The 25,999-nt window shown below is 35.9% G+C and overlaps 2 protein-coding genes across 2 annotated transcripts in view; one reads left to right on the forward strand and one right to left on the reverse strand.

Annotated features, from left to right (window-relative positions):
* The window catches only part of LOC118734168 (protein TIS11-like), a 95,960-nt gene that overhangs the window by 45,943 nt on the left and 24,018 nt on the right, over nt 1-25,999 (reverse strand). The window lies entirely within an intron of this gene.
* LOC118734169 lies at nt 9,122-11,459 on the forward strand. Its single transcript, XM_036463886.1, has 4 exons — nt 9,122-9,441; nt 9,494-9,918; nt 9,971-10,201; nt 10,253-11,459. The coding sequence occupies exons 1-4, from the start codon at nt 9,437-9,439 to the stop codon at nt 10,522-10,524; spliced, it is 933 nt and encodes a 310-aa protein (XP_036319779.1). The 5' UTR covers nt 9,122-9,436; the 3' UTR covers nt 10,525-11,459.

The following is a 25,999-nucleotide window of genomic DNA, read 5'->3' on the forward strand; positions in this document are numbered from 1 at the left end:
TTTTAAATTTTCGGCCATTTAGTATGCTGTACCAAGGCCAACAACTGTGCCAAGTTTGGAAGAAATTGGTGCAGCGGTTACCAAGATATACACATGTAACCATAAGTGGGCGTGGCTACGCCCTTTTTCCAAAAATTTATAATATTCTTAGTTTTCGTCTAAAAATTGTTGTAAATATCAATTTTGAGTGAATAATCTTCAGTAGTTACTAAAATATCGCAGTTTTCGTATTTCCGAAAATTACCGTTATATGGGATGTGGGCGTGGTTATTGTCCGATTTTTTAAATTTTCGGCCATTTAGTATGCTGTCCCAAGGCCAACAACTGTGCCAAGTTTGGAAGAAATTGGTGCAGCGGTTACCAAGATTTACACATATAACCATAAGTGGGCGTGGCTACGCCCATTTTCCAAAAATTTATAATATTCTTATTTTTCGTCTGAAAATTATTGTAAATACCAATTTTGAGTGAATTATCTTCAGTAGTTACTAAAATATCGCAGTTTTCGTATTTCTGGAAATTACCGTTATATGGGAAGTGGGCGTGGTTACAGTCCGATTTCGCCCATTTTCAATACCAACCTACCTTGGATTAACAGAAACCTACATACCAAATTTCGTTGCGATATCTCAATTTTTGCTCGAGTTATCGTGTACACGGACAGACGGACAGACGGACGGACAGACAGACATGGCTTAATCAATTTCTTTTTTCATCCTGATCATTTATGTATACATTTGTCTATATCTATCTCGATTCGTTTTGGCTGTTACAAACAACCGTTATGTGAACAAAATTAATATACCCTTGTGCACAAGTGCGCTCGGGTATAAAAATGGATGTATAGAATTGACAACAACAACCACGCTGTCAAGTTTAAATAGCGGCAAATCAGCTGCACTTGATAGTAGTTGGTTGAATAAGGAAAATGAATTAGCAACAAGAGTTTACGGGGTATACATAGCTCAGTGGTTAATGCTTCTGACTTTGCACATCGCTTACGCAGGTTCGATCCCTGCTGAAGTCTAGAAAAAAAAGGAAGTCTGATGAGGAGATGTGGTAATATCCGAAATAGCGGCTATAACTTCTACCGCTTGGACTTTGGTGCTTTTTCAATTTTTCCTAATAAACAATCGTGGTACAAATATTAAAAATAAAATGTTAATAAGCCACAATAACATTGACAAATACATAGTTTAGGAAGAGCCTGCCTGAAACTATACAATAAAGCAAATAAGCAAATGGATGTATAGAACTGACAACAACAACCACGCTGTCAAGTTTAAATAGCGGCAAATCAGCTGCACTTGATAGTAGTTGGTTGAATAAGGAAAATGAATTAGCAAAAAGAGTTTACGGGGTGTACATGGATCAGTGGTTAACGCTTCTGACTTTGCACATCGATTACGGAGGTTCGATCCCTGCTGAAGTCTAGAAAAAAAAGTCTGATGAGGAGATGTGGTGATCTCCGAAATAGCTGCTATAACTTCTACCGCTTAGACTTTGTTGATTTTTCAATTTTTCCTAATAAACAATCGTGGTACAAAGCTCAATAAAAATATTAAAAATAAAATGCTAATAAGCTACAATAACATTGACATAGAAATTAATACTTTTTTGCAATTTTTTTTAAACCACGTTTGAAGTCAAATGAAAAAATGTAATCTTTTTTTGTTTGGAATAGAAGCAGGAAATAATGTTACTCATACGCCATATCATACATTGCCGTAGTCGTACATACTCGTTAGGGATGTAAATTTTCGGCTTTTTCCGATCCCGGGATTTTCGGGATGGCGTTGTCACAATCCTGGGATCCCGGGATTAGTCTCGGGATTTAGATAATCATGACTTTTCAACAACTTGAGTCGAAAAAATTCCTTCTATATTGTTTGAGAAGCTCTCTTACCATGAAATAAATAAATAAATGGGTTTGAAACCTACTTTTTTATTTAAAGTGGCGTTTTTATTTTTCTCTCTGACCGCAGGATTTATTTTGAAGGACTTTGTAATATCAACGATTTGATTAATTCCAAAAATTATTAAAAAATTCAATGCAATCTACACTGAAAATAAAATTTCGTAAAAGTGCTACGAAAAACTTTCGTAGTCTTGGTTTTTGTACAATGTACGAAACTTTCGTTCATAATACGAACACATTTTTCACAACGAAACAAGATTTTACGAACCATTCGTAGATATAACGAAAGGACTTTCGTAAGGCATTTTTTCAGTAGAATTTATTTCTTGGCACAGTTGCTGGCCTTGGTACAACATACCAAATGGCTGAAAATTTTTAAAATCGGACAATAACCACGCCCATATCCCATATAACGGTAATTTAGAGAAATACGAAATCTTCGATAAATCAGTAAATATGAAAACTAATTTATTCAAAATTGATGCTTGTAACAATTCTTTACCAAGAAATACGTTTATGATAAAATTTTGGAAAATGGGCGTGGCACCGCCCACTTATGATCACATACATATATGTATCCCGGTAACCGTTCTACCTATTTGTACCAAACTCGGTATGGTTATTGTGCTTGCCACATAAAAGCAAACGTTGAAAATTATTGAAATTTCAGAAATGCTTGAAACTTCAATATTTCGAAATTTAAGGACGCTAATTTACTCAAAATTGATACACCCCGGCCTAACCTGTAGCGGTAGCTTTCGGAAAGGTGATTTATACTTACGCGGGGTATTTAATGTTCGGCTCCGCCCGAACTGAGACTTTCTTACTTGTTTATGCTTAATATATGCAAATAAAAGAAAGAAGTAAACACAACAACTATCGAGTAAATTTTTATTTGTCTCAAACTGAAACTTTTTTCCAATAATAAACGATTAGCTGATTCAAGTCTACAACATGTTCACAAAATTAATTGAAAACTTGTATTAACCAAAGCATTGTTTATATTTGCTCAACAATGATTTGATTCAACTAACAATATTGCCCAATGAAGGCAGTCGTTTTGTAATTATTAACAAATATATATTTGTCCCAACTAGAAGTCTCAAGTAAATTGCAGACTTTCGCGAACTAAATATTTATTTCGCCATATCCAACAATGCTGCTTGGTCACTATAACCAAATCTTGGTAATTATAACTAAACCTTTTTCTGGGTGAATCCGTAAAAGTCAGAAACAGTGCAATTAAGAAATAAACAAGCAATTTTGGGGGGGGGGGGCTTGCGAAAAAAAATAAACGGCAATAACGCAAATTTGTGTTATTTCCCAATTGAATGTGAAATAACACAAATTTGCTTTATTTCATTTCTCGTTGAGCAATAAGACCAACTTTTATACTTAACAATTTGAGTAATAAAGCAAAATAGTGCACATATGTAGGTAGTCACCCAGTTACATTTGCCAAAAAGTAGTACATGAACAAGTTAAATGGACGGATTTGTAAGTATAAAATTTTGAAAGTGCCCGGCGTCGCGGCGGTCCGCGTTCGACGTCGCGCTCGCGTCCCCCGCCTCTCCCCTCCTTTCGAAATTATGTACTGGTGGCATTATAACCGTTTAGAAAAAGGAAAAATGATAAAATAACACTAGTTCACTTCTGAAACTGCTTTTTAATAATGTCCAAGTAATGGGAATTATTGTGTATGGTGTTATTGCATGCATCCCACCCATAGTGGAATTTACCAGGTGCCACTGCTTTGTTTGAAAATTTGCCTATAAAATGTGACTATAAGGCAGCCGAATGTCAGGAAATAAAGCGATAAAACCGTTTTATTACTTCATCTGTTTATTGCGACATGGTTCCATGCAAACATTTTAAGGTTTTCCACAATGTTTTTAACATATATTAAAAAGCATGCAGAACAAATTCATACAAAAGCAGTTTTTAAAGACGATGCTTTTCCTATATTTTGTTAGACTTTTCATAAGTAAAAATATTTTGTGAATTATATACATTTTTTGTTTAATTCAAGGCCTATCAAACACGTCCATTAACCTAGCTGACCCAAGTCGTCAAAAATCAATTAAAATTAGCTAGGAATTAGGTGTCTTATAGGTGTTAATTAGGGCCTCCAAAATTAATTTAGGTGCTCCTTTGGTTTCCGAGAAATACGCAAAAATGTGTTTACGTAAACCTGGCTGACCCATCTTTAAATTTTGGTTTTAAGATTTCCAAATATATGCTGGAATTAGGTGTCTTTTAGGTGTTCTTCAACGCCACTAAAACTAATTTAGTAGCTCCATTGGTTTCCGAGAAATTCGCAAAAATGTGTTTTTCAGCTAGCTTAGCGCTGTTAAGCTAGATGAACAATCTTTAAATTTTTTTTAATTTTCGAAATACATATATGCACGAATTAGGTGTCTTTTAGGTGTTCTTCAACGCCACTAAAACTAATTTAGTAGCTCCATTGGTGTCCGAGATATTCGCAAAAATGTGTGGGTCAGCTAGGTTTACGTAAACCTCTTTAAATTTAGGTTTTAAATTTTCCAAATATATGCTGGAATTAGGTGTTCTTCAACGCCACTAAAACTAATTTAGTAGCTCTATTTGTTGACACCATACATTTGGAAAATATATATTTGGAAAATTTATTTATTATATTATTTATTTATTATTTTTGCGAATTTCTCCAATTACAATTTCATATTCAAACCAGCCAACGTATGTACCACCATCTAATACGTTTTCCCCCTCAAATTTAGACTTAGTACTCTCAAATATTCCAATGCATTTGAGTCAACCAATAGCTCTGAATGAATTTAATTCGGACCACTTGCCTGTAAAATTTTTACTGAATTTAAATTTTTCCTACTGCGAGACAGACATGGGCGTAGTGCATTAATCTTTGAGTGCACTATGCTTTTAACTACCACTACTATAGCGATAGTGGAGCTGGTTTATTTTATGAACAAACATTTTTAGTGGAAAAAATCAGTGTTCTCACTACCACTATTATTTCTAGTGGTAGTGCACAATGCCTTCCACTCCCAGCCTAGTGATATTGGAGCTGACAAAATTTCCACTAAATTAATATTAATGGCTTAAAAACTATTTCCACTAAATCTTGCAAATAGTGGAAAAAAGCCATGTTTCCACTAAATAATACTAATGCTTGGTAGTAAGGAAAAACTGATATCGCAAGTTTAATAATATAGAAATGTAATTAAAAACTACGTTCTTGGAGATTTCATAATACAATTAATAAGCTTGATGAGGAGAATATGTTCAGCGTAACAGATGACTAAACTTCCCAAAAATGGCGAAGATATGTGTCTTTCCATCTATCTTTTGGTATACCAACTGTATGAATTGATCAAACTTTGATTGCGTTTTCCCACAAAATTTAAAATTTGAAACATTTCTTTATATTAGCTTTGTTCCTCACGCTTTCCGGGCTGTTTCGGTAATTAGAGCGTAAAAATAAGTTATTCTCTCACAAGTGTTAAAAATAAGTCAAATCGTGCCAAAAGTGCCCAGAGCGTGAGGAACGCAAAAAAACACATTTAGTGCCCGGAATCAACAAATCAGCTCTAAACATTGATTTTATGTGTATTTATCTTATATGGCTAATAAAATTAGCAAATACCTACATTTCTGAAACTTTTCTGCTATTTTCCATTTTGGTATTTTACAAAATTTGCGCTCGGATGTAAACAAACAACAACTGTTATTTCAGATTGACTTCTTGCACATTTCTGCCCGGAAAAAAAAGTCCGGGCTGTGTATATTCATAACTTACAAAATTCCAAACGCTGAGTGTTTTGTATGTGAAGTAAAATATTCAAATCTACTGTACTCTGTTTGGCTAGAAGTTTGAATGAATTCATGCAGCCCTCTAATATGTACATATATGTATATGCACATATGTATGTTTGTACATATATCGGTATGTCCATATGAACATACCGAAGGCTTATTATCCATATGAACACACCGAAAGCTAATTATCTGTTCCGTAAATCCATCTATGACTCAACTGTCATTTCTGATTCTTGATTCTACCTTTGGAACTCAATAGATAGTTCCATAAATAATCGATATAGTATTAATACAATTAATGTCAGTTAAGTCAGAGATAAACTTTTGAATGAGAAGCTCACATTTTTAATTTGCAGATAGGCCGTACTGAATACAAGCGCTCGGTACGTTTTTCCTTTTCTGCTTTGTGCTTCTGCTTCCCGCTAGCAAGCATCATGACGATGTAAAGCCCAGCAAACATTAAGGATTATGAATGGTTTAGTTTAGCATAATGTGCAAGCAAGACGCTAATTTAAATTAATAAGTATTTAACTCTTTAGCGTTAGAGATTGTGTTTACTGGGCGAGTGATCGGATTACCATGTGACCAACGGCGATCTTACACCAATTGTTGGTAGGTTTTACCAAACTATTCAGCTGTTCGTTGCACTTAATAAGGTTACTGATTTGGTGAACGATAACCACGTGTGGATCAATTGTTTTTTGTATTTGAGTATTTTTTGTTTAAAGTTATATGTATAAATAAATATAATGGAATCATTCGATTTTGATAGTGACGATAGTGTAATTGACCCTACTTTCAGTCCAAGTAGTAGCAACTTGAAAACGTGTGCTCCTCGACTTTTAAAAAGAAAGGGAGCTATTATTGAAACGGCACCGTCAAAAACAACAAGAAAGGTGATACAAGAACCTGGGTAAGTGGAAAATAAGCACCTCTATTTGTAATGCATATGTGGCCAAATTTTATGGAAAATACTAGAAGCCTACTTTGTTTATAGAAGTTTCCAAAATAATGATGAAGGCATAGGTAAATTACTAAATCAACTTCAACTTAAAGGAACAAACAGTATTCTGTTTGAAAACAGATTTTTCACTGTGGTGCAAAAGGTAAGGAAGTTTTATAATTATATTTATCGCTTCTAAATTAAATATTTTATAAAGAGAGATGAAACAGAGTACTTGAAAAAAATGGGGGGCATCTTGGCTGCATGTAAAATATGTTCATCGAAGATAAAAGGCTCTTTGGGTGTATCTTCAAACTTCATTAGGCATTTAAGAATTCATCATGAAAGCGAATATGAACAATTTACTGAATTGAAAAGAATTAATAAATGTGACACAAAGAGCAAGGAGTTTAATGAGAGGGTGCTAATGTTTCTTGCAGCTACATATAGTCCGTTAAGTACAGTTGAAAAGCCCGAATTTCAAAGTCTATTCAGAGGGTGTCATTTAAAAGTTAAAAGTAGGCGTGCAATTGCAAATATACTCAACCATAAACACGCAGAGTGGGTGTCAAATACAGCTGATATACTTATTAAAGTCCAGTACTGTTGCACAACTGCAGATATATGGTCCGCTGGTCAGAGATCATTCTTCGGGTATACATGCCACTGGATATGTCCACTTAGTTACCAGAGAAAACAAGTAGCTTTAGCTTGCCGTGGATTTAAAGGGAGCCACACATACGACCGAATCGCAGAGATGATAAGTGTTATTCATGCACAATTTAATTTGAACAATGACAAAGTAATACTCACGATTACTGACAATGGCTCCAATTTTTGCAAAGCGTTTCGAGAATATGGTATAACAGGTAACTTTTGAGTCCCACATGGTTTAGAAAAATTGTATTTGTACATTCAGTTGAACTTCGGTTATCCGGGTTGCTCGATACCGAGCTCATCACGGATAATCGAAAATCCCGGTTAAAAGAGTTTATACTTACATATTGGTGTATGCAGATTTTCACAAAAAATAGAAATTGACACAATTAGGGTATTCACAAGATGACGTAAGCGTCGTAATGTCTTAAAGTCGTAAAATTTTTGCAATGTAAAATAACGGTTAAAATGCGTTTAGAGCATTTTTAATCACACCAAAATATGGCTAAACCGATAGAAAATATATAAATAGCTTTTTTAATACCCTAAAAATCCCTTAAAACCGTTTCAACCGTTATTTTACATTGAAAAAATTTACGACTTTAAGAAATTACGACGCTTACGACATCTTGTGAATACCCTAATTATATTTTACTCACCGAATAAATGAAGATAAATTTGATGCGAAACTTATTGAGACAATGTAATACCACTGATGGGCAAAATTGTATTTACTAAGTATAAAGTACAAAAGTATTTAGGTATATGTGTTGTGGTAAATACCAAAGTACTATTTACTTAGGTATTTAGGAGCTGCTAAATAGTACCGAAACTCATAAAAATCCGAAATTAGTCGCAAAAATTCCGAAATAGTCCCGAAAGCACCAAACATCGCGAAATTAGTTCCAAAAATCCTGAAATTACTCCCGAGAATCCCGAAAGTCCCAAAAATCCGATATAAGTCCCGAAAATCCCGATATGGTCCTAAGTTCTTTTTACTTGAATATTTAGACATCTCCAAATAATAAGTATTTGTGTAGTTAGTACTCAAAGTGGTACTTTAGGTACAAAAGTATTTAGGTGTGCCCATCACTATGTAATATGTAGAACTTTGCTTTTAAAATTTTTATAAAGTACTGGATGTCTGAATCTTTATTATTACCCAAAATAACAATCTCTGACTTTCTGACAATCTTTTACTTTTTAAAAATAATTTCATTCAAATATTGGCCGCGACTACGCTGTAGGTGGTCCATTCCGAAGGCCCAATTTTCAATTACTCTTTCCAGCAATGGGCGAATTACGCGAATGATGTTGGCCCTGTCTGCGGCCAACATTTGAATGAAATTACACAGGTTTGCCAAAAAAAAAAGTGTATGCATATTAAACGAAACCTATATATCCCTGTTATTCGTCATGCTGAATGCGAATCCGAGGTCCGTTAGCCTTCATCACGTCAGGTTCGTGGTCATTTGAAGGTCAAGTAGGGAAAAATTCAAATGACCTCGAAGCTTACATTATGGACGTTAACAAACCTCGGATTCGGGTTAAGCGAATCTAAAACCCAATATACATATATGAATTTTTAGGTTTATACAATGAATTTTTTCCTACTTGACCTTCAACTGACCATGAACCTGACGTGATGGAGGCTAACGGACCTCGGATTCGCATTCAGCGTGTCGAATAACATAGGGATATATATGTAGGTTTGGTTTAATATGTATGCATAACCTTTTTTTCTTTTTTGTAAACCTGTGTTATTTTTTAAAAGTAAATTTCAGAGATTGTTCTTTCGGATAATAATAAAGATTCAGACATTCAGTTCCGTTTCAATTGTTTTATTAAAAATTTGAAAAAGGTCTAGATGGATCACCCCTATATACTTACCTTTGTGATATACACACATAGATAAAACGATTGATGATGAAAGCGATTCAGAGGACTATGAATCGGATGACTTTGAATTTTTGAATGACTCACTGGAATTGCCGGGCCATTTTCGATGTGCCAGCCATACACTGAACCTCCTGTCCACAACGGATTTTTCACAAATTATAAAAAAATACGAAAGGCTTTATACGCGCCACAAGCAGTCGTTTATGCGGTAAAAATGTGTTACGTTGTGTTGAAATTAAATTCTTTTTATTACTATTTAGCTGTTCAAATATTTGGAATAAATGTGGTCGTCCGAAATCGGCGGAACTAATAAGAGATGTGTTGTGTTCATCACTCAAGACACCAACAGTAACACGCTGGAACTCTCTCTTTGATAGTGTTCAAAGCCTTCTAAAGCACAAGGACAAGCTATCGGCTTTATGCACAACTCTAAATGTAACGAAATTTGCAATGTCCGATATTGAGTACTTGGAGAGTTACACTAAGTTAATGGAGCCTATCGCAAGTGCCATCGACTTTTTGCAGGCAGATCAACATATGTACTTCGGCTACTTCATTGCTGCCCTAATATCTTTGAAAATCAAACTAACTAAATTTCAAGAAAGCTTTGAAATACGTGAGCTTGGTTCTGTTTGCAGCGAACTGGTAGATTGTCTACACAAGAGATTTCAAAAATTTTTTGAAGGTATGCTTTCGACTTTAAAGCTAAAGAAATTTTACACATTTATAATTTTAAGGAGATGAAGAGGCAAACTTGGCCATCATAGCGGCGATGTCATGTCCAGCTGTCAAGCTCCGATTTTTGTCAGTGCTGCAGCGAACAGCACCCCACTTAACTGTGGATGTTTTAAAACATTTATTTATTGAGCACGCTGCTCAGTTCATTCCCAAATCAACCAACCTAGCGATACAAACAACAAAAACTTTAGAACCATCTGACTCGTTTTTGGAGTTTGAAGATGCAAGCAGTAAGATAATGCTTTTACGATGTAAATTGATTTCAACTCTTCCTTTAATAGTAGGGGTACCCGAAACGACTGAGCAGGAGGAGATTCGAAGGCAGCTTGAAACTTATTTGGTAGATCCTAATACTTCTCTCAACTGCCTGGAGAATTACAAAATTATTAGGGAGGTGTTCCTTAAATTTAACACTCCGATTCCGTCCTCTGCTCCTGTAGAGCGCCTATTTTCTTTTGCAGGGATAGTAAACGCTCCCCGCAGAAAGAATCTGCTTGATTCGAATTTTGAAAAACTTGTTCTAATGAAAGCAAACAATGTTCAAAGCAATTAAAGTCTATTATCAGCCACAACAAAAATAAAGGGCCGCAACTGGGGCCATACTTAAATTTTTCATTTCATAATTTTTAACTCTTAGAGGAAACATTAACAGATTTAATGCTCATTAGTTAAGTTCCCGTTAGAGTTAGTTTAAGGAACGTCTCTGAGTGCGGCTGTATGTATATCAAATAAATTTTGTACACGTTGTACGTGTAAGTTTTTGAAGAAATTTGTGTTTGTGTTTATCTTAAAGAAATATTGTAATTGTATTGAAATACACTGTAAATTGATATGTACTTATGTTAGAAAATAAATGTACATATGTTCAAAAGCCGATACATTTCCAAAAATCACTTGAAAAGGCCTAATTACTTTACTATATTTGGTTTAGTGGAAAATCTGTTGATTCCACTACTTTTGAATTGATTGAAAATTTTTTACATTACCACTAAACTCATTAGTGGTAGTGGAAAAAAATTCAATTACCACTAAAGGCATTTATTTTTAGTGAACATTTTTTCAACTACCACTAACGCATTTAGTGGTAGTGAAAAAAAATCTGAGTCCCACTACTTTTAGTGGGATTAGAAAAAAATAAGCCTCACTATATTCAATATTAGTGGTACTTGAAATTTAGTTCACTACGCCCATGTCTGCTGCGAGAACCTTGAAATGGATTACAGTAACACAAATTGGGGTATTTATCGTCGTTCCATAAAAAATGCACTATATAGCTTACCAACAAATATCAATGATATCGTCTTGACTGAAGACGTTGACAAAAATATAGAAGTTTTCTCTAAAAGTATAAATGTTGCAATCAAAAGTGCTGTCCCGCTTAAAGCACCAAAAACAAATTTTTTAAAACTCCCTAATTTCATCATAAATCTAATAAGGGAGAGAAATCACTATCGTCGTCAATGGAGTAGATTTAGGCAAAGGTCAGACTATGAAATATTGACATACTATTCGGCAAAAATCCGAGGTGAGATTTTCAAATATAGAAATGAATCGTGGAAAAAGAAGCTTAGTTCGCTCGAGAAGAGGAGCAAACCTTTTTGGAATATTTGCAAATTACTTCGAAAAAAGCATGCACAAATACCACCATTGCGTGATCAGGAAAAAGTAATTTCCCCCGATGATGAAAAAGTCAACCTTCTTGCTTATAAATTTCTCGAAAATCACAAAGTATCAGTTCACCTTGGTACCTCATCGATAGATGATTTGGTAGCCCAATCAATAAGTCATATTGACTCACAGTTTTTAGGCACTCCGGAGTCCGAGTACGTAGATACCGAATATGTCCAAGACCTTATATGTCAAGCACCATTACGAAAATCAGCAGGGCATGACGATGTCAAAAATATTATGCTAAGATATCTTCCAAAGGAAGCGGTGCTATATTTCACTTATATTATAAATTCTTGTCTTAAATTGCAATATTTTCCCAGAGCGTGGAAAACAGCAAAAATTGTACCAATATGGAAACCAGGTAAGCCAAACAATATTGCTGAAAGTTACAGACCCATTAGCCTCCTGAGTTCCTTGTCCAAAATTTTTGAAAAAGTCGTTAAACATAAAATGTGTCTATTTATCGACGCCAACCAAATATTACCAAATGAGCAATTCGGATTTAGGCAGTATCACAGTACGACGCATCAGATAAAACGCATATCAAATCATGTAAAAGCAAATTTTGAAAACAAAAAGTCCACTGGTTTAATATTACTAGACATTGAAAAGGCCTTTGACTCAATCTGGCATGATGGACTTATTTATAAATTAATCAGCCTTAACTTTCCTCTGCATTTCGTTAAGCTAATCAAAAGTTTTTTGACCAATCGCTATTACAGTGTATGTTTGAACAATGAGTACTCCGACTTAATTGAACTCCCTGCTGGAGTTCCTCAGGGATCAGTACTTGGCCCCTTATTATATATTCTGTACTGTTCAGATTTTCCAAAAGTTGAAAATTGCCAATATGCTATGTACGCTGATGACATTGGTATATTTTATTCGCATGAGATTGGCGATGAAATTGTATCAAAACTGGAGCGCGCGATACGTAGTATTTCTGATTACATGCAAAATTGGAAAATTAAGCTAAATGCTGGAAAAACACAAGCCATCTTTTTCACCAGAAAAAGAAGTCCTTGTTATTTACCAAGCACTAGATTAAAAATAAACACTTATGAAATACCATGGGAAAAATCTGTTAAGTACCTTGGGGTAATTTTCGATACAAAACTCACTTACGGCGATCATGTTAAAAGTATAACAGAAAAAGTTAGTAAAGCCATTAAAATGCTATATCCCTTGATTAACAGGAACTCAAATCTGAGTAAGGAAAATAAATTAATAATCTATAATCACATTTTCTTATCTATAATATTGTATGCTTGCCCAGCATGGGGTATAACTGCAAAGTCGCATATTAAAAAATTACAAATATGCCAAAACAAAGTTTTGAAAATGATGCAAGGACTGCCTTGGGATTTTTCCACTAGAAGACTCCATAGCGAGTCAAATATAAAAATGATAAATGAACAGATTCAAAAAATAACTGAGCGGTTTAAAATTCGCTGTAGCATAACTGATAATGACTTGATCTCAAATCTTTACTAATATGTAATGTAGGTTAGGTATTTATGTAAAAATATAGAAAACTAGCTTATAAGATTTAAAGCGGAGGTTTTTCATAGTAGTTTTTTCCTCCGAAATGTTTATCTGAAAAATAAATGAAAATCTGTGATAAAAAATGATATGTTGTAGAATTAAGGTTTATTTACCATATTCTGTAAATTTTGCTATTACAATCCATGTAATATTTTTTGTCTACTTAATAAAATCTATCTATCTATCTATTTGGAAATCTTAAAACCAAAATTTACGTAAACCTAGCTGACCCACACATTTTTGCGAATTTCTCGGAAACCAAAGGAACACCTAAATTAATTTTGGAGGCCCTAATTAACACCTAAAATACACCTAATTCCTAGCTAATTTTTATTGATTTTAGGCGACTTGGGTCAGCTAGGTTTATGGACGTGACTTGCAGTTAAAGTTACCAGAATAATCTTCGTGCAGTTCGCGTTTTTTGTTAACTTACTTATTTTACTTCTATATAAGGCGGTATACTATACTCCTTACAGTATTAGGGCATAATATTTAGTAAATCTGCGTTTTTAGTTTTTCACCAGGAAGTCTGGGGGCTACTCTTTAATGCAATAGCACAGAGAGATGCGATGCGATAGGCAATCACCCCTGTGTATTACTTACGATATGTTTGTGCTCGGGCTGTGCGATTAATTGATTACTCAAAATTTTAATTAATCATAAAGTAAATAACTCAATTATTCGATTAATTGGAAATTATGATTACTCAAAAGTTCAGTTAGTCGAGTGAGCAAGATTTTTGATTACCCAATTTTCAATTAAAGTATAGTTCATTCTCAGACAAACCTCATATAACCCCAAGTTTAACAATTTGTAGAAAACTACAAAAAAGTGCAACAAATTTTCACCTAAATTTTAAACTCTTTTCTCGGAAGTGTTAGAATTTTTTTGAGTACACAGTTTTTTAGCCCTTCAATTTTAGTCTGATAATGTGCAAGTTTCAAGTCGCTAAAAGTTACCGTTGATTTTTTAGAATTTTTTTCGCCAAAGGTGTTGCGGATTTCTTCCATATACAAATAAATTGAGTTTATTCATTATATGGAAGCCAATGCGACAAAACAATTCTAAAAAATGAACGACAATTCGTAGCCACTTGAAATTTGCACATTATCAGACTAAAATTGAAGGGACTAAAAAACTGTGTAATTAAAAAAAAATTCTAAAACTTTCGAGAAAAAAGATTGAAATTTAGGTAAAAGTTTGTTGCACTTTTTTGTAGTTTTCTAAAAATTATTAAACTTGGGGTTATATGGGGTTTGTCTGAGAATGAACTATATTTTAATTGAAAATTCTTAAAAATAAATAAATAAACATAAGTGGCACACAATATCACTTTGAAATGGCGTGCTATAGATATGACCGATACTGTAAGTATAAAGTACTTAAAGTTCCTTGATACTTTGAAAACAACGTTTCTGTTTTCAAAAATTAAAACGAAAAATCTTTTTCATATACAGAATGCAAAAAAGAAAATAAGCATTTTCCAAAGCAAACTCTTTTAAAGAGCAAAATTATTTTTTTTGAGTAATCATATTTCAAGTAACTCGATTAATCATCGTTTTGAGTAATCAAAATCTTGATTGCTCGAGTAATTGATTAACCGAATAATTGATTAACCAACTTGCTCGAGTAATCGAATAATCGCACAACCCTAGTTTGTGCCAATGCGAATCATTTGTTTTCGCATCGCATTACAGAGTAACCCCCCAGAATTTTTTCCAAAGGACCATAAATTATAATATATTTCCAAAAGCATACACAAAATATGGAAATCAATTAAAAGTAAATTTAAAAAGAAGATTAATTATAACTTTTGTTTTCAATCATCCTTTTGGAACATGTCAAATAAAGGGATATATTCCGCACTAAACCGCGCTCAAATCAAAGCAGAATTTCTGCAGTTATAGTGAAATTTCACTCCCCGCTTGACCGAAATCGTACTTTAAAAGCATTCAGAGAATTTCGTAAGAGAACAAAGCAGCCGATTACTCTTAGCGCCATCGGTCTTGAGGGACGATTTGAGATTTTTGAATGTCTTACAATTATTAACAGAAAGCTTTTACAAGAGGCTGTTAAACTAAGACGCTCAGGGAAACTAACATCTGTTTTCACTTTGCGGGGTGCTGTACATGTACGAGTGGAAAAAGATCAACCTGCTAGAAAAATTTTAGATTCTACTGACTTACAATGTTATTATGGCGCCTAATGTTATTGCAACTCATTTATTTGTTAGCTGTATTTTATATTGATGTTAATCTTGGCATTATAAGCTTTGTATTTACATATCATTTGTTCATGATCTGCTTGGTTTTAACTCTCAATACTCTCTTTAAACTTATTATAATAATGTTGCTTTTGTTTAATTTCCTCTGTGTTGCTTATGTCTCCTAGTAATGTTATGAATGATGAAAACAGTCTGGCCATGTTGAATGTTTTATGTGGTAGGCAGAAAGGGTTTAATATCGTGCACTTTAATGCACGTAGTCTTAATAGTGCTAAAATTGACTTTATTAGGCATGTCTGACAAAGCTTGCCCGTAGATGTTGTGTGTGTCTCTGAAACTTGGTTTTTAAATGATGTGAGCGATGTGTGCTATAGCCTGAAAAATTACAATATGGTCCGAAATGACAGAGTAGGGAAGAGAGGTGGCGGTGTGGCGATCTATTGCAAGAGCTACATTGACATCAAGATTGTATCTAAATCAAGTGGGGATGGTATTGAATTCATTTTCGTTGAGTTGTCTAATGAAGCTACTAATGTTTTGGTTTCCTGCGTGTATAACCCACCTAAGTCAACTCGTCTCACACCGTATTTTGAAATTTTGTCGTCTTTTGTTGTGGATTATGTCAATATTGTTATTTGTGGTGACTTCAATGTAAACCTGCTTTCTCGTGAGTCACTTGGTTTCATTGATGCTGTAGCAGGTGTTGGACTCTCTATTGTCAATACTACGATACCAACTCGGTATGAGTGTAATGCTAACCCCAGCTTACTTGATTATTTTATTGTCTCTGACCAATCTTTAGTTTTAAAATTTGATCAGCTGTCTTTCGTTTCTGATCATGACCTTATATTTTGGCTCTTGATATTGCCTTTGACTGTCCCAGGAAAACTAGTACTTTCTCGTTTAGGGATTATAAATCCTTGAAAACTGGCTCTCTGATCTCACATCTTTCATGCATTAATTGGTGCGATTGTTGGAAGCTTGTTACTGTGAATGACAAACTTAGCTTCCTCAATAAGGTTTTGCTAGATGCGTTTAATTGTTTTGTCCCTCGCCGTGAGTGTAAGAGCAAATTGTCTTGTCCTTGGTTCAATGTTACACTCTGTTTGCAAAAGATATCCCTCCCAATCTAACTGGGAAGCCTTTAAGAGTGCACGCAATAATTCCACTAAGATTATCAGGAAGGAAAAGCTGAAATACTTCGCTTCAAAACTGGATCCTGCCCTTCCTCCCACAGTTTTGTGGCGTAATATTAAAAATTTACGTATTCATACTCGCAACGCCTCTGAATGTAAATTAAACGTTGATGTGCTATATAACGCTCTCCTTAAATCCCCAGTGTTAGGTGCTACTCCTACTTCTCTTTTGCCCATGACGAGTTCCACGTATATAGGCACAGAATTTGAATTTGTTGCAGTTAGTGAATACGACGTAATAAGATGCGTGCTAGATATCAAGTCGGAAGCGACAGAAGAGGACGGTCTCCCAATAAAGTTCATTAAGATTGTCCTACCTTACGTTGTTGGCGCTCTTACGCACATTATCAACCATAGCATTACGACCTCTTGTTTTCCGAATGAGTGGAAGATTGCATCTGTAACGCCGGCGGAGAAAAAATCATCCGCTAGTGCACCAAATGATTTCCGGCCTATTAGTATTTTACCTTCACTTTCAAAGGCTTTTGAAGCGTTGTTGGCAGAACAAATAAATGAGCATGTTCATAAACACAGTCTAATTTCCAATTTACAATCTGGATTAAGGAAAGGACATAGCTGCTCAACGGCAATGCTTAAAATCATTGATGATATACGATTGTCATATGACAAAAATCAATTAACACTAGTTTGCCTACTTGACTTCTCAAAAGCATTTGACTCTGTTAATCACGACATATTGTGTACTAAACTTAAAGAGTATTTCGGATTTGGAGAGGATTCCTTGAAGCTTATGGGGAGCTACCTATCTGACAGATCCCAGTGTGTACGAATCGGTACAAATATCTCTAAACTTGAGCCGGTTTCCTCGGGGTTTCCTCAAGGTTCAGTCCTTGGTCCTATTCTATTCAGTTTGTTCATAAACGATGTTTTTCTTACATGTAAATTTGCAAATATTCATGCCTATGCGGATGATATTCAGATATATCTATCTAATAACTTTGGAAATATTGATGTATTAGTAAGCCAACTTAATTGTGACCTGGCTGCCATTGAGCAATGGTCTAAGGATAATAATCTCCTGAACTCTAGTAAGTCATATGTATTACCAATTGCAAAGAAGAAGCTTAATACTACTGCCATACCTCATTTAGTTATTGGTAATAAACCATTACAATTTGTAAGTAAAATCACTAATTTGGGCTTTATAATTAACTCGTCTTTGACCTGCACTGATCATATAAATTCGGTAGTTAGTAAAGTTTATGGTACTCTCAGAAATCTACGCCAAAGTGCAATATTTACGCCTATTACTACTAGGCGTAGGCTTGCACTTCATTATACCATTAATGACCTATTCTGAGCTGGTTTACAATAAATTAGACTCTGTTTCAGCTCATAAGTTATCTGTACTATCCAATCATGACACTCGGTACGTTTACAGCCTAAGAAAATTTGACCACATTTCGAAGTGGAGAACGAGTTTGCTGGGATGTGAAATACATGATTACCAAACGGCCCGGAGCTGTATATTGCTTTAACGGCTAATCACTACAAAGTCGCCTTCTTATCTTTATGACAAGCTGATATTCCCAAAATCTGAGCACACCAGAGATCTTATTGTACCCGATTTCAATTTCGCAACATCGACTAGACTGTTTTTCATAAATACTATCACAAGTTGGAACTCCATTCCGACTGCACTAAGAGGCAAGTTAAATAAAAGCAACTATAAAACTCTCATATATTCACACTTCTCTAATAATCCAAGCAGGCCATCAGAATTTAAATTCTTCATGCGTACCAAATTTTGTTGTACTAAAAAAGAACACAATTGTTATTGTACTAATGTAACTCTTTGTTGATAAATAAATTCAAATTCAAATGTAATAGGAGTTGTAGAATACGGTAGCATATATAACTCAATTCTTTCTTAAGTCGACTTAGGCGGTTATTGCTTATGACCATAGATATATGCTATTCAGCCTAAAAAGTACAAATATAGAGAGAGGGTATGCATATCAAAATTTGCAAATAAATATTTTCCCATATATTCTTGGGGCAGTCTAATGTACATACATAATTGTTTTTTTTTTGTCGTATTTCTTCTGTGTTGAACCCTGCATGACTTTGAAACCAATAAAATTTAGCCGTAATAAGTGGGCCAAAAGTTGGCTAGTTTAGTTAGAAGCTTGGAAAATTAACCTTAAACAAAACTAACTAACTACAAAAACCTTTATAAAAATAGTCTTTCCCAATTCGCAGAGTTTTGCAATTTTGTAATTGAAGTCAAAATCCACTTCGGTTTTTTTAATGTCACACCAGCGCGTATGTTTACTACTACTGCTACTAACAACAGTTGTAATTTTTTTATTGAATAAGGGGCCATTTAATTGCTATGCAAATCTAGAAAAACCTTTTTAAAATTTTGAATTCTCTGTTTTTTTTTTTAACATTTTGTCATAGAAATGTCACGTAACGCTAGTTTGGAAATACCCGTACACAACTGACCACAAGTTTTCTTTAAAAAAGCATGGACTGAATAATGAAAGCTACTACGATACTTTTGATGAATGCTTTACCAAATTGTAGTAAAGGCAGAAGCAAAACAACTATTTGCTACTATAAAGACTTTCTTATAGTGCCAATGCATATTTTTTCAGTGTAACCCGGGTATTCGCGTAATTAAACGCTAAGCTAGCTGAAAAACACATTTTTGCGAATTTCTCGGAAACCAATGGAGCTACTAAATTAGTTTTAGTGGCGTTGAAGAACACCTAAAAGACACCTAATTCCAGCATATATATGGAAATCTTAAAGCCAAAATTTAAATTAAATTTTTGCGAATTTCTCGGAAACCAAAGGAACACCTAAATTAATTTTGGAGGCCCTAATTAACACCTATAAGACACCTAATTCCTAGCTAATTTTTATTGATTTTTGACGACTTGGGTCAGCTAGGTTAATGGACGTCTGCAAGTCGGCTCGGGTTGCCGTGGTCCGAATTGCAAAAAATTCTATTAGCATAGTTTTTATGACAAAACCAATAAAATTTGGGGGTATGCGTTAAAAAACGACAACATTGTTTTTTTTTTGACAAAATAATAACAATTTTTGTTATTGTTTTTTTTTTTTTTTTTTTTTGAAAGCGAGAAAACGTGGATTTGAGTTATGTTATTTACACTAACGAACGGATCTTTTGCGAATGCGAATATTAAAGTGACCGAGTTTACGAGTTAAACTTGGCCAAATATTTTTTATTCCGAAATAAAAGTTCTTTCCGGATAATAAACAAACCGCTTATCGAAATTAAACAAATTTGATATCGAATGAAAGAGGACTTAAATAGCTTTAAAACTGAAATGTCTAAACGAGGAAAGCCACTTATTGAAAAACATTTCAATAAAAATATTCAATTTTTATTGAGCTTGAGGCCGTTTTTAATGAAAACCTATTTTGGAAAAGCCACAACAATTTGAAAAAATTTGGCTATTTCGGAAATCACCACATTTCCTCATCCGACTTCTTCAGCGGGATTCGAACCGACGACCCCAGCTGACTCAGCCAGTTGCCTACGCACTGTGCTAAGTTCGCCTTCAATAAAAAATATTAATTAACTACCATAGAAAACACCTTGGGTCAGGTATATTACTTTCTTTAGTATTAAATTATACAGAAAAAATATAAATAGAGGTGGTAACCTTCGTTCGTTATTTTTGTTTGAAAGCTACTTCAGTCCTCTTTCATATGATACCAAATTTGTTTAAAATGGATAAGCGGTTTGTTTATTATCCGGAAAGGACTTTTGTTTCGGAATAAAAAGTATTAGGCCAAGTTTAACTCATAAAAAGAATAAAGCTCACTTCCAAAACGTCAATGGCTTTGCATACGTACAAAGTATAATGTTCCATAAAGCCGAAGTACAAAATATTGGCAATGTATACTTTTCCAAAACGCATCTGAAAAGTTGTCGAAACGCATCGCTAGAGCAATCAGCACATCAGAAACAAAGTTGATGCTTCGTTTGTTATTGGTTACCATTGGTATTTTAGAAATGGAAAATTCAGAAAAATTGTTCATTGCTATATGGAATATTTAAAATATGCAGTGCATATGGTTGCAATGTGTCGCAGCTCTGCATATAACTACTAACAGTTTGAATACCGCAGTATAACAGTATCCAAACATTGTATTGATACGTTTTGGAAGTCAGCCTAACTTTTATTTTCGGTCCCTGGAATATTGCGCAAGTGCACTGATAAAACGTATGTCTTGGCAGTCACAGAAGAAAGGATTAAAAATTAATAACTAAAAATAAAATCGAAAAACGCTAATGACGTTACACGTTCTCCAAATTCAGAAACAACCAAAAGAATGAGAATGAAGAATTCTTTGGAACACAACGGTGTTTAAACAAAGATCTTGCCATGACGCCAGTAGTTATTTAGTGGCGCAGGTTTGTTTTACGACCATTTAAAGAGTTTTTATTAAATACATTGTTCCAATTTTTAAATTCAAGTACTAAAAAAAAACATTATTAAAAATTACTAACCTTTCCATTTTTATTTACCTAAATCACCTAATTTACTCACCTAAATTATTTCTTAAAAATACTTGACATCCGCATTCGCATCCGCATCCGCGGATGTTAGCTTTTAAACATCCGCATTCGCATCCGCGGATGTCTAAAATTCCACATTCGCAACATCCCTAGTATGTACATATGTAAGTTCCCTGCAAAAAATTGTGCGACTAATCTCTAAAGAGAGTATTCCGAGATTACTATCAATCGGGTACAATTGGGCATTAATTAGTCCCAACTAGTCTCATACGGGTACTAATGGAGGTCAATTAGTCTCGACTGATCCCTTATGGGTATAATTGGAGATCAATTAGTCCTAAACTCATCTCTAACGGGTACTATTAACGATATTGATATGTACGCACATAGTCAATGAAATTTCATGTGCGGCGTTGGCACACAGAGAGAGTATTCGCCTAACGCCTAATTTTTATTTTTATTTTTTAAAAGTGACTAGTCGCTTTTCATACCCGTTTGGGTATAAAGGTGAACAATTAGTCTCTTCATAAGACATGCTCGAACAAAAGCCATCAGTTCATTCCATATAAAGAAATCAAAAGTGGTATTAGTCGCATGCTCCTTTGCGATTGCTCCCGGAGACATCCCGGATTAGTGCAGGGTATGTATGTATGTACATACTCTGCAGAAAATCTGACTAGCTCAGAACTACTTAGCGTAGAACTAGACCTTTTGCCGACAATATTAGTTCTAGCTCAATACCCAAGCAATGCTTTTAACTGTCCAATTTTACACGGCGATGTCATTGGCGGTGGCAATTGTCGCCCAGTGCATCACTTTGCAACCAGTTTTTTACCGGTTCCGTTTTGGACATTTTTTTTTTATAAGAAAAGGTATTTGACATTCGATTTTTGAATATTTTTTTCGATTTTTCTTTTCTTTTACAGATTCCTATATATATACATATGTATAAATGTGTATGTCTGTTTGTTTATTACCTTATAACTTCTGAACCGCGGCACGGAATCGCACGAAACTTTGCACACTTATTTGCTTTTACCCCGGGAAGGTTATAGGCATGAGAAAAATGGACAGTACTGAAAAAGAGGGCGTGGCACCTCCTATACAAACTAAAATTTTGATGTTGTATATCTCTTGAAATATTTGTGATAGGTGCTTATAGTAAGGTATATATATAAATTAGACTGTGAAAGGGGGGTGGCAAATCCCAAAGGCGTGGAATATTTTACCAGTTATAACTTCGGAACCATAAGTCACATAAACATGACATTTGGTATGCAGACATATCTATGGTAGGTGCTTATAGTAAGGTATATAAAAATGAGGTTGTAAAAGGGAGCGTAGCACTTAAAATAGGCTTGGAATTTTTTATCAGCCATAACTTCGGAACCACAAGTTACATGATCCCTTTGATTCCTTCTGGCGTGGGGTGAAACCCGCGGGTAAAAGCTAGTATTTTATAAAAAAAAAATTATAAGCTGCAAGCAACAATTTAAATTCATTAAATTTGAAAACTCACAACTGCCTCCACCGCGATTTGAACTCGCGACCAACGATGGTTGAGTCGGAGGTCTTCTCGCTGAGCTACTTTCGTATTGTACGAATAGTGAGCATTTGCACATATACACCGCAAGTTTCAACTGTCCCGCTCTGCATTCCTTTTGCACTAGTTCAGAGATAGTTCTGAGATATGTAGCGCTTTGCCTGACTGTCTCTAAATTTTACTGCAGGGTATGTACCATATGCATGTTAATAGCACTTCTTTAGTGGTCTGTGTACTTACGTGCCAACTAAATAGTTGTCATGTAGGTAATAGTTACTCTAAGTATAAAAACCAAGAGTACCAAAACCATTATATTAATTATCACACTACCATTCAACTCAGAGTGGAGTGCAATGGGGTATAGTCGGTGTGCTGGGTATGCAGTTACAGTTGCACGGCTATACTCAATTCCAATGCGTCTTCGTTCGCACACTCTAGGCAACGTGAGCAACCCATGTGCGAGATGCGGTAACCAATCCGAGTGGAGCCCTGGGTCAGGGCAGAAAGAGAAGGAGCTTCGGTGGGACCACTCCGACTTATTCGGTTTAAGGGCTCACTGAATAAGTACTGCAGCGTCTGTTCACCAGTTGGTGCGGCTGCAAGCGGGTGTCTGTCTTTGAGCTAGCGGCTAGCTATATAAACGTGTATTTGGTTGCGAAACCACCCCGTCCCAGCAATGGGTTGTGCGCTGGGTTTGGGACCCGCCACGTAAAAAACCTCTTCCAGTGAAGAAGCGAAACAAGGCCTCGGATGAGACCCCCGCCCCTTTATTGTGACGACTACGGCAAAGACCTACGATTTTAGGACATGCGCCTGGAATGTCCGGACACTTAATGGGGAAGGCGCCTCTGCCCGGCTGGTTGATGTCCTCGTAAGAACAAAAGCTGACATCACCGTCATCCAAGAAATGCGTTGGACGGGGCAAGGCAAGCAATGCCTGGGGCCTTGCGACGTATACTACAGCTGCCATGTAAAGGAGCGCAAATTCGGCGTTGGATTTGTGGTGGGAGAGGGACTCCGTCGCCGAGTACTGTCGTTCACCCCGGTGGACGAGCGTCTAGCCATAATCCGCATCCAAGCGACATTCTTCAACATCTCGCTCATCTGCGCCGATGCCCCGACGGAAGAGAAGGATGAGGTATCCAAGGATCTCTTCTGTGAGCGCTTGGAGCGCACGTACGAGCGCTGCCCCGCCACGATATAAAAATCGTGCTTGGCAACTTTAATTCCAGGGTGGGCAAGGAAGGGATCTTTGGAACCACCGTCGGAAAATTCAGCCTCCACGACGAAACGGCCGACAACTGAGGCTGATCGACTTCGCCGGGGCCCTAAACATGGTAGTATGCAGTACTACCTACGCATCGAAAAACGAGAAACCAAATCGATCATCTTGTGATAGACGGAAGGCATGCTTCCAGTGTTTTGGACGTACATACACTCCGAGGGCCAAACATCGACTCTGACCACTATCTTGTTGCAATAAGAGGAGAGAGTCCGAAATACGTGAGTGCGAAGAGCTTGAAATGCTGGCCGACAGGAAGAATGCCCGAACAATTTAACAGAAAGTTAGGCGACTTACGGAAGGTTTCAAGACCAGGGCGTACTCCTGAAAGAACAATGGAGGCCTAGTTACCGATGTTGAGAACGTACTTAAATTATGGAGGGAACACTTTTCTACCCTACTGAATGGTAACAGCACAGAAAGTTGTGGAGAGGAAGAACCCGTGCCCGCGTGATGAGGGAGTCAATGTTCCTCCGCCTGACTATGACGAGGTATGAATAGCAATAGCGCGGCTGAAAAACAACAAAGCTGCTGGAGATGACAGCCTGCCAGCTGAGCAATTCAAGTACGGTGGCGAGGAGTTGATAAGGTGCATGCATCAACTCTTATGCAGAATATGGTCACATAAACGCATGCCCGACGACTGGAATTGAAGTGTGTTCTGCCCAATCCACAAGACAGGCGACCCCGTATTCGCGCCAACTACCGCGGGATCAGCTTTCTAAGCATACGTTACAGGGGCACCGAATTTGCGCATATGGAAACTGTGCATTTAGACATTATTTCGGTTTCAACCGAAACTGTGCATGTATGCTTTATTTCGGTTTTTGCCATATGCATTATTTCGGTTTTCAACCGAAACTGGGCATCTTTGCATTACTTCGTTTTTTCCATATGCATTATTCCGCTTTTAAAACGAAAGTATGCATATGCATAATTTCGGTATTTTCTCATATGCATTATTTCGATTTTCAACCGAAACTGTGCATGTATGCATTACTTCGGGTTTTTCATATGCATTATTTCGGTTTCCAACCGTAACTGTGCATACATGCATTATTTCGGTTTTTGATATATGCATTACTTCGGTTTTCAACCGAAACTGTGCATGTATGCATACCTTCGTCTTTCACATATGCATTATTAAGGTTTTCAACCGAAACTGTGCATGTATGCATTACTTCGTCTTTCACATATCGATGGCTGAGTGGAAGATCGACCTATCTCGGCTGCCAGTTTAAAAACGCTCTATCTCAAAAAACTTTTCAAGAACGCCCTATTTCAGAATTTTATTGAAAAACACCCTATCTCAAAATTCGGTTCCAAAACGCCCTATCTTACTTCAAAATGTATTGAAAATATGCTGATATAGGGCATTTTTGAATCGGCAGCTGAGATAGGGCGTTTTTGAAACGAATTCTGAAATAGGGCGTTTTTGAAAAGTTTTTTGAGATAGAATGTTTTCGAACTGGCTGCCGAGATAGGTCGATCTTCCACTCAGCCATCGATATGCATTATTTCGGTTTTGAACAGAAATTGTGCATGCATGCATTATTTAGGTTTTTGTTATATGCATTATTTCGGTTTTCTAACGAAAGTGTGCATATGGATAATTTCGTTTTTTTCTAATATGAATTACATAAATATGTACTTCTACTCAATAAGGGATATAGTCCCTAAGCGCGGCCGAAGGCCGCCTACGCAGAAAGAAGTTCTGCGCAAAAATACTTCCGCTCTTCTTTTCCGGCAACTTAGAAAGGAGAGTTCTACTTATTTAGGGTTATAATCCCTAAGCGCGGCCGAAGGCCGCCTACGCAGGAAGAAGTTCTGAGCAAAAATACTTCCGATCCCCTTTTCCGGCTACACAGAAAGGAGAGTTCTACTCAGTAAGGGATATAGTCCCAAAGCGCGGCCGAAGGCCGCCTACGCAGAAAGAAGTTCTGCGCAAAAATACTTCCGCCCTTCGTTTCCGGCAACACAGAAAGGAGAGTTCTACTTAGTAAGGGTTATAATCCCTAAGCGTGGCCGAAGGCCGTCTACGCAGAAAG

Source organism: Rhagoletis pomonella, unplaced genomic scaffold, assembly GCF_013731165.1.
Source record: "Rhagoletis pomonella isolate Grant_MI unplaced genomic scaffold, Rhpom_1.0 Rhpom_scaffold_00002, whole genome shotgun sequence".
NCBI classification, from domain to species: Eukaryota; Metazoa; Arthropoda; class Insecta; order Diptera; family Tephritidae; genus Rhagoletis; species Rhagoletis pomonella.